At 39.1% G+C, this 13,641-nt stretch overlaps 1 protein-coding gene across 5 annotated transcripts in view; it reads left to right on the forward strand.

Annotated features, from left to right (window-relative positions):
* Positions 1-13,641, forward strand: part of RPS6KA2 (ribosomal protein S6 kinase A2) — a 290,506-nt gene that overhangs the window by 187,857 nt on the left and 89,008 nt on the right. For all 5 annotated transcript variants that reach the window (XM_071806355.1, XM_071806356.1, XM_071806357.1 and 2 more), the window contains 2 exons: positions 4,732-4,848; positions 9,268-9,349. In XM_071806355.1, the coding sequence (XP_071662456.1) occupies positions 4,732-4,848; positions 9,268-9,349 (199 nt within the window). The remainder of the gene's footprint in view (positions 1-4,731; positions 4,849-9,267; positions 9,350-13,641) is intronic.

The following is a 13,641-nucleotide window of genomic DNA, read 5'->3' on the forward strand; positions in this document are numbered from 1 at the left end:
GTCTTGATGAGGAAAGTTTTTGCATGTGATTGAAATATATTAGGCATAAATAGGGCAGTCTCTGGATTTGAGGATGACCTTAGCTCTGCTCCTTCACAAACCTGTTGGGGAGGAGCCAGACCAGGCTGCAAAAGGGTTTATTCTTCTCATTTTTTTAGGAAATAGTATTTCCGTAATGTTTGCTGAGAGGCTGTGGAGCAGCTGTATAGCTGATACCCCATTCCTAGGTCTATACTCTTACACTTTCCGATTCTGGTCAGACACATGACAGTGAGTTGGGAAGTATCGCTGCAGTTGGAAGAGTTTTCCGTGGCTGCTCTTGGGCAGCCGTGGACCATTAGTGCATCTGTCGCTCCCAAAATCTGTGTGAGGACATCTTGAAACTGAGGTGAGATCAGTGCCACAGGGAGCAGCTGCCTCTAGGAAGCACCAAAACAGATGTGTCTGTGCCATCCACAGTCATAGGGTAAGAATAGAGCCTCTGTTCTCCTATTTCCCAAAGGAAAGGAGATCGAAATTGCCTTTCCGTTCAAATACTGGGTTATTTGTATGTCCAAAACTTCTTCCAACTTGGAGGGCTGGAGGGAAAGCCTTTAAGTGAACAATGCAATATAGCATCAGGCTATATTGCATTGCATATGTACCAGCTCGCTCTTGTATCAGTACAGAGAAGAACTCTCCATTGCTTTTTTCATGGTGTATTCCAGTTCACTGCCCTCCCTCCCCTAGTCTGTGCTGCTTGACCACGTGCTTTCTTCAGCCCACCAAGAACATCCATCTCACTTTTGTCACAGGATGATGCTTTTTGTGCAAACATAAATATTTAGATAAGTTCACGAAAGATTAAACTTCATCAAGTCAAGCACCCCTGCTATATGCAGCATCAGGCCAAGTGAGCAGGGAGCAAGAGCCTGGGCTGCTGTGTGCAGCTGTTGCAAGACCAAACTGTGGAACACTCATTTTTGGCTCCACCAGCTTCACTGATCAAAAGCATTTTGGAAGTTGGCTCATGGTTTTTCCCAGAGTGAAATCGTCTCCATCAAAACAGCTTATTCAGTGTGCAGGCTTCATCTCTGTTGTGAATCTCTTGCCTCAGTTTTGTTGTCGTTATGCAGATTGCTAATGCAGATATGCTGCACTTGCTGGACCAGTGAAAAAAATCCCAGCTCAGAGCAAATATAGTAGGTAGATGCATATGCACTGATAGTTTGTGTTTCACTCTGATCATCAGTACTTGAGAAAAATGCCACATTCCATGTTAGTTTAAAACAGGGAAATTTCAAAAGATATAAATGATACAGAAAAATGTCAAATAAGGAAGAATATTAAAAGGGAACTGTAAAACTGTTTTGGTCATTTTTTAGGGTGTTTTTTGTTTTGTTTTTCTAGTAATGTAAAGCAAACAAACAGAAGTAATTCCAGAATTCATGCAACAAAATAAGTAAAGAGAATATAGAAATATGTGCAAGAAAAATGGGTGGATATGTGCGAACACATTAGTGTGTATTTCCTTTTAGGGGCTGTGTCCATCTTCAGTCTCAAGTACTGACAGTCTGGCTTTTTGCCCCAGTGGAGAATTGGTTTGTCATACCAGCTTAAAATGCTGTCTACCTCTTTGTTCACAAGGCCACTGTAGTGGCAATCGGTAAAAAAGAGCTGTCTGACATGCTTTTCTTCAGTGCTGCATTGCTATTTCTTTCTAGTGAGGAGACCACAGGAAATCCACAGGAAATCCTGTCTTCCTAGAAAAATATCCTGCTTCCTTCTAAGGACCCATGGAGCAGGCAGCTCAACATTACTGTGGGCATTTCTGAGCTGGGCAAATCGAAAGGGAATCATCTTTTGTAGGAAGTAGCTCGAACCTCATTGTTTGAGACACTGAGAACCACAGGGACAAAACCCAATTGGCCTGACCAAGTGTTGGTGATGTTTTGGGTAGGAGTGTTGGATTATATGACCCCTAGAAGCCCCTTCTAACCAACATTTTTATATTTTTATGAAGTCACATAATCTAAAAATGTTTTTCCAGCTTTAAATGGTGTGCTTCTCTGATAAACACTCCTAGGCCTTTTATTTAGTCCCATTCTTTTTACCTAATATTTTCCTGAGATTTTAATTGAAGATGCATGTAATTAAAGTGTTGTTTTTATTGCAAGTTATGAATTAATTATGCTATTCTCTGGGAAGGCTAGCATTTTTTAAGCATTCTTCCAGCAAGCTGAATTATCACTTTAATACTTCCAATATATTCCTGTAGCTGAACACATTCCATTAACCTAAAGATGTTATATTAAATTTAATTATACAGTGAGAAAGATGCTTAAGGTTGTAGGCCTGTGACTTCAAAGACTAGTATGAATGGATAAATTGAAATTCACTCATCATTTCAGCTTGCAAATGTAGCTGAAATGATTCCATGGTTCAGGCTGAAATAAAACCCAACTGAATTAAAAAGGATTTTACTGTTGACTTAAGGTGGCAGATGTCATCCACAGTTTTTGAGATTGAGGTGTCAGCTCAAGGGAGAAGTAAATCTGAGGGACATATCTGCTGTATATAAAATTGCGGTAAGTTTCTTCTTTTGCAGAGCTTTGTTCACCAAATACATTGTAAAATTTGGCAGGAACCTGACTCCATGGGGAGTCATTTTTAGCCTTAGTGAGTAACCACTGAACAAGATGGGTGGTGGGACATGCAGTCCAGGTACTTTAGCTAAGCTGTGGTGTGACAGTGCAGGCTGAGCTCAGACTAATGTTGTCACCAGTGTGCAAGTCTCTCTGCTACAGGCAGTTTACACAGAGATGTGTGTCCCTCAGTATGAAAGTTCATCACTTCAGAACTTGGTCAAGCCTTTGATAACAGCATGTGGGTTATTCCTGGTTTCCTCAGAAAACAGCTAATGCAGTGTATTGAACTTGTATCACTTTACTCTTGTTTCTGTCAGGTAGAAAAAAATGAAAAGAAAAAAAAAAAGTATGTTTTCAATATCAGAAAGATACTCTGTGTCTCACAGCAATTAAAGCCAGAAAAACAAGAGGAGTGATCCTGGCAGCTATATACTTTGAAAACCTGTGAATATCTCTGTGCAAACTGATCATTGGTTTTGAGCATTTCCTTTCAGGCAAACCTTAAATTAGAAGAAGAAGGATGAGGAGAATGAGCTGTTGTCAGATGATTATTATTTTCCATTATTTTGGAAGCATTCACAAAGTAGAGGAAACTTTTTAAACCAAGAAGAGGACATAGTCCCTGTTCCGAAGCACATGGGTGTAAAGAGGCAGGATAGGAAAGAGAAGGGATGGAGCTACAGTATAGAGAGCAATCGGGGTAATGTTAGCCATGCATAGGAAAAATGACAACTGGTAGAAAGTGGCAACAATTTTTATGGAGGAGAAAGGAATCCAGTTTATTCTTCCTAAGTAAATGAATGCGGTTTGGCCAAATGTTTCTGTGAATGCACCTTCTTTTTAGGATGTCATTTCTATTTTCATCACATTAATTTTTAAGAATGATATACAAATAATATACTTCCAGGTTTTGTCAACATATTTTCTGAGGGAAAAATGGCAGTTGCAGCAAAATTCCATTTAGAACAGATGTTTCTGAGATCCCAATTATTTCTGTTGGATGCAAAAATACTCAAACCTGTTCCTGCATAAGAAATTCTCGTACTTTAGGGAGATGAAACAAAAAGGTTTTTTTACTGAAAGTCCTCATTTTAGTTGTAGAGAAGTCAGAACAAGTAGTTTGAGTAGAAAAAAAAAAGCTCAAATTTAGGTGTAAAAACACTACAGAAATAAAAGGGCAAGTAAATATTATCTTTCTTCACTGCTATGTTCTTGAAGAGCAGATGCTTTCTTGCAGGTTTCTTTTCAGCCCGATGGCTTTCTGGGTTGCTGCAAACTTTGTGTTCTCCCTCTGGGTCTCACATGATCCAGTCACTCTCCTTTTAGAGGAACATGCCAGAGTAACATAAAACAAACAACTAAACAAAATGCCATATATTACAGCTTGTGAGAGAAAAGTCCTGGTTCAAGGGGTGTCTTGGAAGAATGTGCAATGGAAATATTTTAACAAAAGAACCTGGAAAAAATGAAGTGTTTAAAGCTAATTCCTGCAAGCAAGGAAGTGTGTGTCATTCTTCCTTCTACCAACACTCCTTTTTCAGATCTAGACCCTTAATTTGTTCTCTATTTAGAAGGTTACAGGTAGTAACTTCCCATTCTTTGAGGTAAATAGGGAGAGCCACTTTTAGCAATGCCATCTTTTTATTGCCTGCTTATGAGAAGGATCACTGCTTAAAACTAAGGGAGCTTTTTAAGATGGATTTAAATTATGCTTTGAGGGAGAATGAGACAGTATGTGGAGAGAAGTGTTCTGGAGCCACTATAGTACGGATTTGAGTACCTGTCACTCTGCTCACAAGGTCTCTGATAGGCACACTGAGCTCTGCAGTGTATTTCTGTGTTTCAGCTTGTATATTGTCTTTACCTAGTCATGTCTTGAGGCTCAATAAACAGAATCTGCAGGCCTGGATGTCCTGATATTACCCTCCCCAGCCAGTAACAGGCACATGGAATATTTGGACAAGCAGTTGTTTCTGTTTTAAAAATTTCATTCATGATTGTGTACATGATGTGTAGCATCACAGAAGATGAGATTTTAATAAGCAACATGTTTCCTTTGGATAACAGCTCTAATTTGGGAATTTTGGTTTTGTTTCCTTTGCAGGAAGAAGGTATCGTGAAGGAAATAGACATTAGTCATCATGTGAAAGAAGGTTTTGAAAAAGCAGATCCTTCTCAGTTTGAGCTGCTGAAAGTATTAGGACAAGGTTCATATGGAAAGGTAATTTTTAATGTCATCTAATCACCTAGAGCAACATCGAAAATGTCATGTCCTTTTTCTGAGTTCATTTACACTGGTAACATTGTCCACATATAAATTATATTGTAAAGGCAGATAAGCAGGCCTAAGCCCCTTCTGTCTTTATTTTAATTACACTTTTGTCTTTTAGCTGGATTCCTCTATATAAAACAGCTTAGGAAGCAGCGCTCATGGCTCTGAACCTGGGCTAATGAGCACAAGTGAGCATTAGTAAGCATCACTTTATAAAATTAGACCCCCCCACTCCCTTTTTCTGACCTATCCACCAGGGAGGTGAGTGTGCTACTGCTGCTTGGGTGGAAGATGTAATGGCTTAAAGAACTGAGCTGCTCAATTCATGGTGAGGACAGATGGAATCCCAAGCACATTTCAAAGTCCCAGACTGCTCTTTAAGTCACACTCAGAGGTCCATATGTTTTGCTGAGAGGACTGTGGAGTCAAATACTAGTGCTGAAGAGAGGAATCATTGTGGCTAGAGCATGGTGGGAGGGGTGAGGAGTGGTGGAAAAAGTACCTGCCTTTATGACCACAAGGTAATTTGTGTAGAAACAACATTTTTATCTGAAGTCTGGGCTTTTCTTAATCGCAAAGGCAGTTCTTCAATAGGGTGTGTTAGATAGAAATAGGAATAGGAAGGAAAGACAGAGAGAAATAGGAAAGAATTAATTCAGACTTAACCTCTTTCCATAGTTTAAATATATAAGACTTTGAACCCTGTGGAACAGTGAGCCTAATTTAAACCAAGCAGGCGAGACAAAGCTGAATGGTACAGTTGACACACTTAAGGGATGGGATGTCATCCAGAGGGACCTCGACAAGCTCCAGCAGTGGGCCCATGTGAACCTCATGAGGTCTAACAAGGCCAAATGCAAGGTCCTACACCTGGGTTGGGGCAACCCCCAGTATCAATACAGGTTGGAGCATGAAGAGGTTGAGAGCAGCCCTGTGGAACTGGATGCGGCTCTGAGCAACCTGATCTGGTTGAAGAGGTCCCTGCTCATTGCAGGGGGGTTGGACCCTTCCAACCCAAAGTATTCTATGATTCTATGGAGGTCCTTATCCTTTTAGATATATTATTTTGTCAGGTTTAAAAAAAATATTTCCCAGCCTGCCATGCTGGATCATTCTGGCTGACCTGAGGAACTGACTCACATCTAAAATCTGCTGAGGTACTCAGCACAAAAGTGAGCATTCTAACAATGAGTCAGGGCCTTTAGTTTTATTCCTGAAAGAAGCTATATTGGGAGTATTTATCAACTTCCTGACTATCCCAGGATTGTATTGATAAATAAGTCTGTTAGAAGTTCCCTGAGATGAGAGAAATTAGGAAAGTTAGCATTCGCTTCCAAGTTTTGATCTAGAGAGTTGCTTGAGAGTACAGTAATGATATGTGAGTTTTAAATATTAAAGACATGAAAAATCAGACAACTCAAATATAGATTTAGTGTATGATTCAATACAAGAAGGAGAATAGTAAGTGAAGAAATACTCTTTTGCAAAAGTAACTGAGATAGAATGGCCAGTTTTCATATCCATGTAGAAAATGTATAGAAATGGTTCGTTGGCTGGTTTAGATTGTACTGATGTATTTCATTATTGAGAGTCAGATTTGACCTTCTAACTTTAAACATCTTATAAGTAAAATGCCTAGTCTTTGTCACCATCCCGAAAGGAGATTTGATTTCTGGGACACGTTCCCCCCATTTCACTTGGGGGATCAGAATGTGTGTGTGGACATTATATCTGTTTGGAGCTGGTTGTGATTACAAATCACTTTCCATATCATATTTGAAACAGGTCAGTAAACTACCCAGAGCAGAAAAGACACAGAGAAGGGAAGTCTGCACTGTGTTTCTTGTGCATTTGTGTAGGTGAGACAATTACTCAAATCCATGAATCTCTGGGGGTGGAAACCAGTTGGTTTTCAAGTTGTTCACCTGAGGCCTAAACAATTTCTTGCAGGATTAGAGAAGATGTCTTTGGTGTCAGCTTTCTAGGTTAGGATTTAGGTGGTGTACCTGTTATCCAGCTAAGGGAGTTTTGGTAGTTCAGGTGTTACTAACCTGAGGCATTTGCATGCCTGTTAAACTGGAGAATTGAAAGTCATGATGAGAAATGAACAACCACATGCCTGTTCTGTTCTGGCAAACTAGTCTGGTATAGCTGATGTAACCAGTCAAGTAATCACTCCAAAACCACTTGGTGGTCACAATGTGACTTTATCTTTAAGAATAACCAGGACAACTTCATTTTGCAATACAGTGCATTTTCATTTTTTCTGTTTTCTTTTTGGTTTGATGATTATTTTGATGTCCTCTGAAACAGCACACAGTGTTCTTGACTCATCTGTTTTGGAGGGAATGCAGACAAGTGCTCTATCCTCTGCTACAGGGAGCAGCTGACTAGTGACTAGTAACATCAATTGATAATTTTGCTTATTACTGCAATATGAGTATCACGAGCTTTGCAAGATTACACAGCAGATATTTATAGAACTGCAGTCCAATATTTTTGCAGGTGTAGCATACTGTGCTGTTCTATGTGCAGTACAGCTTAAAATCTTAAGGGTTTGGTTTTTTGGGATGTAACCATTTTTACAGAATAATACAACTGAAAATCTAATGTTTGGGCAAGCTTGCCTTTGACTTTCTTCTTTCTTTCTTTCAATGTAACACAAAAATTAAATCTTTTACTTAGTCTAGATAGAAAAATATCCCAACTTTTCTCTGTCTAGTCAAACTTCTAAATGAGTTGACTTCCTGTTAATGCTGGAGCAGCTGAGTTTAATTTATCCATGAAAGTTAATGAAAAACACTGCAGAAATTCTTATGTGTTCCTGTTGCATCCAGATTTCATCATTTGTTCCTACAGTTGTGAGTACCAGAGATATCTGTGTGTTCATTGAACTGGGAAACAGGAGGTGGGAACAAGTAATATGTGCCAGAGCTCAGCCAGTTAGGGCAGCTCAGCTGAGGAACTGTGCATATCTCTTATGCACAGGAAACATCTTGGAAAGGAAAGTTTCACCAAAAAGGTATCCGATCATAATGTAAAAGTGTTGTAGCTGTTATGCTGTGCAGATGTAAGAGCCCTGGTTGAGGTGTTCACAGATAATTTAGGTTTTTTTTTTTCTTTTTTCAGCTTCTCTAGCTAGTTGTTAAAAGTTTTTCTCTCCCCCCTACAAACATTTCCTTATGGGTTGTTTCAGAAAATTATAATCTCTTTACAGCTATTATTTTTTGCAGGAGGAAGAGTCTTTCAACTTGCAAATAATGTGCTAGAAACAGACTTCCTCTGTTCTTTTTTTGTCTTTTTATATTTTGGGTGGAGGCAGTTAAGAAAGCTGCATGGTTCCTGAACACGCAAGGAATACAATCATTGCCACAGATTTTTGGAATCCAATTAAGCTTTCATTAGTTATGTTACTTTAGCTAGGCTTTGACAATTTATCTCGTTACATGTACATGCTACATATGTGGCCTTACATTTCTTTTTGTATTTGGCTTCTCTTCATGCTTCTGTCCAGTAGCAAAGTGCTGAAATAGAAGAGAGACACTGTTGTCTGGTATTTCTGACCTCAGTAGAGTGAGTCCTAGGAATCAGCTAGAAGTTTTCTTTATTTTATTTTCAGTTATTAAAATACTGAAAATCTTATAAAGACCAAACTGAATTACTGATTCCTTTGTTCACTACCCCTCTAGTATTCAGATGCACTCAGGAGCAGAAAAGAAATAGCTGCAGAGTAAGACAAAAAAGATCACAATTTTAGATACAATTTTATTTTATTTCAATGACAAATTTTTACACTGTCAGAAGACGTAACATAGGTAATTACAACAGCGAAAATTGTCTTTATTATAATAAGCTATTTGTTAATTAAAAGTCTTACTTTTTTTTTCTTTCTTTTTTTTTTTTTTAAAGTATGCACAACCAGATTTTCAGCTGTATGAACATTTTGCTTCAGTTATAATACAACTTCGTCTAGTCACCATTCATGGCTTACAGCATAAATTAAACCAAATTATTTTTTCACCTTAATTTAGTTGATGGTAATAGTTTTGAGACACTGCACATTCCTAAGCACAAATGAGACATAACTTTTTTCATGTAAAGCTGGTCAGAATATGGAGAGATGTGCACATACTGATTGAATGGGTAAGGGTAATTAATAATGTTGGACGTAGTTTCTTTGTGAGGGAATAAAGGCTGAAAAATGAAGCTTTCCAGAGCTAGTTCAACCAATTGCAGGTGAAATAGATACAAACGACTTTCAGCTAATAGTTTTCACTAGGATTTCTGAATCTATTCCCCTCTCAAATGCAGGAAGGCTTGTAACTGGAAGTTCAGTACTGATCTACACAAGATGTCTACTTTTTACAGGTATTTCTGGTGAGGAAAATCAAAGGATCTGATGCAGGTCAGCTTTATGCTATGAAGGTACTTAAGAAGGCAACTCTGAAAGGTAAGGATTGGGACAGTGGCTGCAGTCTCTGTTTCTGTGCTAGTTTGTCACTGACTGCTTTTGTCATTTTTTTACATTGCTGCTGTCTCATGGTATATAAGTGTGCACAAATATGTTTTTGCTACCCTCCAAAATTCTTCCTCACTATAGTAAATGTTTTAAAAAAACATAGACAAAAAACATTGCCTACATACAGTGTGGGTGCAGGAAAACAGGGCTTCGGAGTTTTCTAGCTGCATGCTTTCTTCACTTCTTGGTGTTTTTTATAGGACTTTTATTTGGTATATATTTATTCACATTGCAGTAGCACTCCCTGTCTGTTGCTGAAATAAACTTATGTATTTTTAAATTAGTACATTGCTGTAGTAAAACATGACTCCTACTGGCTAGAAAGGCTTTCCAACTGCTGTTTCTCTCTGTATGGCTGAAAATTCATTGAACCACATTTTCAAGTGCAACGAGTTATTCTAAGGTTGTAGAGATCATGCTGTTTCCTAGCTCAAGACCAGTCAGTGCGTGGTGTCCAGGAGGCTGAGGCCAAATGACAAATGACTGAAGCTGGTCATCCTCTTCTGGAGCCATTGGCTGCTACAGCATCACTCAGACCAAAAAGAAATTTCTAGTAAAGTGTAGGACTGAAAAGCAAACAGAGTAAGTTTGGTCTCAGCTGAAATACTTATCATTTGTAGCTGTCCAGAGTCAGGAAGATCCAGGTGTCTTCCTCTTTCCCTGACCAAGCACTGTACTCTGTTTTTTCCTCTAAAAAGCCTGGCACTTTTTGCAGATGAGGCAGACAGCATTCTTTTTGCCCAGAGCAGCTCTTTCCTTCTTCCTTGGACAGTGTGGGTTTGCACAATCCAGTATAGTGCCTAAATTTCTACCCTAATCTGAAGAGAGCTTATTTTGAGATATGCCTGATGACTTCAAAAATCCAAGTTGCTTCAGCATGCCTCAGTTTGGGGAACCAAAAGAAGAATGAAGCTGCCTGTAATTGCAAGGTAGAGCAGGTGATGGCAGGCAGACACTGCACCTCTTCTGAGAACTAGTCAAAATGGGGAAGTAGTAAATCAGGTATTTACACAGTCCTTTCCCGTAAGGAAGCCTTTTCAAAGAAATGTTAGTTTGAAGTGATGCTGGCGTGCTGATCTTTTTGTTTGGAATGTAGATGGGAAAGTTTGTTCTGGCAGAACAGCATGGTGTAAATAACCACTTAAATAGTACTTGGTGTAATACATAAAAGTGAAAGGTCAGGCCTGTGTGTACAATATGTATAATAGAGCGATTCTCTGACTTCTCAACCAGAGTAGGACCATGAAGTGTCCAAATCAAGCTCAACTGATCTCCCAGAGCCTTCCTAGCCAGGGAAAGCTGTCTTCTGCCAGGCACGGCATCTGAGGACTGTGTGACCTCTCTGATGTCAACATGTACCAGAAACTGGTTTCTGTTTCTTTTGACAACCCAGAACTTTTCACTGAAGGTTAAAATTGGGTATTCCCTCTTCTTCTGTATAACTCTGAGGTGTGTTGACCAGAAAAAGCTTGGAGAAGGGGAGGGTTTCTCCTGCATCCCCAAACACATGATTATTACTCAATATTTGATAGCTAAATCTGTAATGTTAAGATTCCACTGTGAAAACAAACAAACAAAACCCAACAGCAACAAATCTGCATTATATTAGTATTTGAGGAAATCTCAAAATTTAGATGGTGATTTTAAACTACCCAAAGTGTTGCATCAAATTTCTGTTCTGTCAAGAGGAGCCACCTTTGTGTTTGCAATTCCTTAGTTTGTTATACCACAGAATCACTGTTTCTCTCCTCCCTTGGCTGTTACAGTGGGCTATTTATTGTTTTCTCAAGCAAGGGCCTCAAAATCCAAAAGTTGAGGCTACTTTGTGATTTTGTTGGATTGCATTTCTCTCCCATTCAGTATATTTACCCCTCTGACTGGTAGCTCTGGATTTCCCATTAACCTGAAGATAGCTAGCACATCAGTAGTAACTAATTTGTCCACAGTAGTTTCTACAAGTTAAACTTGACAGCTAATTAACTCAGAGTACAAAAATGAAGGCAAGACCCCATTGGCACAGTACAAGTGAGAAGAGCAACGATGAGGATTGCTGTCATTGAGCTTCCATGTTACTTCTGGCACAGAGATAATATTTCTGACAGCATAATTTCATCTTTTAAGTGAGAGTACTGAATTGCCACTGCCTTCCTACACTCAAAAACGCTTGAAGTCACTCCTAGGTGAAGTATTTATTAGCATGTCGAGTATTGGGAGCAAAGCCATAAGTATTTGTTAGCACTGCATTCAATATTTACTGAGAAAAGGCATGCTATGAGACAAATTTCTGAATGCTTTTGCTTCCTAACCTGTGCTGCACAGTACAGCATGGAGTAGGAAAGTCAAAGCTCTTGGTGCCAGTGCCACTGACATGGCCATGCAGCCCTAAATAGCATAGCAGTTATTTTCTTCAGTGAAACAGATTTTCAAAATGCATGAAAGGGAGGAAAGGGGAAGGGAAAAAGAAGGGTAACTGTTTTTCCTTTTCTGAACTAGTCTGAAAAATGAAAGCCTGGGTAAATAAGAATGTGAGGAAGTTAAATGCCTTCAGGAGTGATTGGTTAAAAAGAGCTTCGTACCATGCTCTAAAGAGCAGCTGTAGTGGATCCTGCCAAAGGGTTTCCTGTCCCAGGAGCTGGACTCTGGCTGTGGCTGGCTGGTAAAGTCTAAGAAGAAGCAAAAGTCCAAAACAGTGCTTCCTCCAGTGATTCTGCTCCCTCCTGCTTCTTTCCAGGGTGATCGTCCTGTGTTAGCATGATCTTAACTTCACCAACAGCGAAGGGTAGTAGAAGAAGGGTGCAGCAACCACCAGCAACACTCTTCAAGCATTTACAGCTCAGAAAAGTTCTTTGATACAAAAGAGACTTTGTAGATCAATTACATTTGTAGATTTAAGTTTGAAAAAGATCTGCTAAACAGCAGAACTGCTCCTGCTGAGAAGAGAGAATTAGACTCCAAAATATTCTGGTTTAGATTGTAAAATTTTGCAGAGGCACATGCTTGTACATGCAAAGATTTGTGAAAATGAAATTAATTGTTACCTCTTGAAGGTTTATATTAATTGTAGAGTATATCTGAATAAGCACTTATAACAGCATAGATCCTTCAAAGTGAGAAAGCCACTGCTCCTCTCAGTTGTAAATAACAGCATCACACACAAGTTTCTTTACTTCATACCTCATTTGCTTTTGAAGGACCTTGTGGGTATCTTTTTTTAAAGCCGAAAACTTCCTGAAGAAACTAGACAAGTATTTCATTCTAATTATTATATTTAGGAAAACCTTGTCCAAAATGTTTGAGAATATTAATATCTGTTAGGTGCCAAATGGCAAATACATCAGATTCAATGCTGCATGTATGTATAACTCACCTGACTTTGAAATGCTATTTATTGAATAGCATTGAACGTTGAACCGTAACAACTTTGCAAATGCAGACCTTTTTGAGGGCGTCCAGGTGCTCAAAGAGATTCAGGTACTTAAATATCTTCTGAGAAGAGTGTCATTGGATAATACTATTAAATACCATCTTAAAACGATGCTTTCATGTCTTCATTACATACTACTTTTTTTTCTTGAAAATCAGGTTTTTAGATTAAAAAAAATGAAAGAGAATAAAATTGATCTAAATGTTTAAAAACTTAGAGATGTGTATCATTGAGTCTTGACTGCCAGGCCCAAATACACCACGAGACAGAGGAAACAACAAGAAAACAAGACTGTTCTGTGTATAGGTGTGCCTTGTATTCACCAGCAAAGCTGCGACAGAAGGAAAGGGCAGGCTGATTATTTTGATCCACTCAATATTTCTGTCAAGGTGTCTCAGGCTCCATTGGCTTTACTGGATATGCTTCAGGTTTCTGTGAACAAGAGCTGTTTAGAACGCTTACAGTGTAAGCCTCATTAAACACCTGTGAAGTGCCCAGAAATCCCCAACAGTTTTGTATTGGGTTTGTGTGGCAAAGTTTTGGTAGCAGGGGGGGCTACAAAGATGGCTTCTAGAAGCTGGTAGAAGCTTTCCCTGTATCTGATACAGCCAATGCCAGCTGGCTCCACGTTGAACCCACTGCTGGCCAAGGCTGAGGCCATTAACAACAGTGGTAGCACCTCTGGATAATATATTTAAGGGGAAAAAGCTGCTGCACAACAGCAATTACAGCCAGGAAAGAGGAGTGAGAATTTGTGAGATAAACAACTCTGCAGACACCGAGGTCAGTGAAAAAGGAG

The sequence above is a fragment of the Patagioenas fasciata genome, chromosome 3 (assembly GCF_037038585.1).
Source record: "Patagioenas fasciata isolate bPatFas1 chromosome 3, bPatFas1.hap1, whole genome shotgun sequence".
NCBI lineage: Eukaryota > Metazoa > Chordata > Aves > Columbiformes > Columbidae > Patagioenas > Patagioenas fasciata.